We start from the raw sequence: 590 nt of genomic DNA, 5'->3' as shown, positions 1-590 counted from the left end.
GCGCTCAGCTGTCAGAGACGACGAGAAGCCAAGCAAAATACTCACTTTTGGAGTCCTGAGGCTCTGGTTTGCTCCCGGGAGGCTCAGGAGACAGTTTGGTCCCTATCCTGGCGGGGGGTTGATCCAGCTGCCCGGCAGGAGCACTTTTTTTTGGGAGAGGGGGTGAACCCACCTCCATGGCCACCAGTTCTTCCTCTTCCGGAGCGAGGACTGCCAAGAGAAGGAGATCGTCAGCTCCCGAGGGCAGATAACATGGCCGAGGGAGATCGGTGTGAGGAGATGGCTTCGTTACGTGAGGGTTTAAGCTGCTCAGGAGGGAGAATCAGAGAGAACAGGGCTCTGCACGGGTGGGTGGTGGGTGCTTTTAGAGGGGGACACCTGCCCCTGTGGCAGGGGGGGGTGTTGCGTTGCGCGGTGAGACAGCCGTCCCCTTCCAGTGAGATTTGGGGGTGCTCGGGGACAGTAGAAAGGGGGAGGATGGTGGCGTCTCCCTGCGGAAGGGGAAACGGTGGCCGTTCCCTCACAGGGGACAGTGGCAGCTCTGTGTGTGGGGGGGGACACACATGAAGGTGGCACCTCCCTGGGTGGGG

General features: G+C 61.2%; 1 protein-coding gene across 1 annotated transcript in view; it reads right to left on the bottom strand.

Annotated features, from left to right (window-relative positions):
• The window catches only part of WIZ (widely interspaced zinc finger motifs), a gene marked incomplete at both ends in the record, with an annotated part of 4,933 nt that extends 4,723 nt beyond the window's left edge, over positions 1-210 (bottom strand). The window contains one exon of the mRNA XM_009583798.1: positions 46-210. Within this exon, the coding sequence (XP_009582093.1) occupies positions 46-210 (165 nt within the window). The remainder of the gene's footprint in view (positions 1-45) is intronic.
• Between the last annotated feature and the right edge of the window lie 380 nt (positions 211-590).

Source organism: Fulmarus glacialis, unplaced genomic scaffold (assembly GCF_000690835.1).
Source record: "Fulmarus glacialis isolate BGI_N327 unplaced genomic scaffold, ASM69083v1 scaffold22058, whole genome shotgun sequence".
Taxonomy (NCBI): Eukaryota; Metazoa; Chordata; class Aves; order Procellariiformes; family Procellariidae; genus Fulmarus; species Fulmarus glacialis.
Note: the sequence above shows the minus strand (reverse complement) of the source record. Positions and strands in the feature narration are given on the sequence as shown.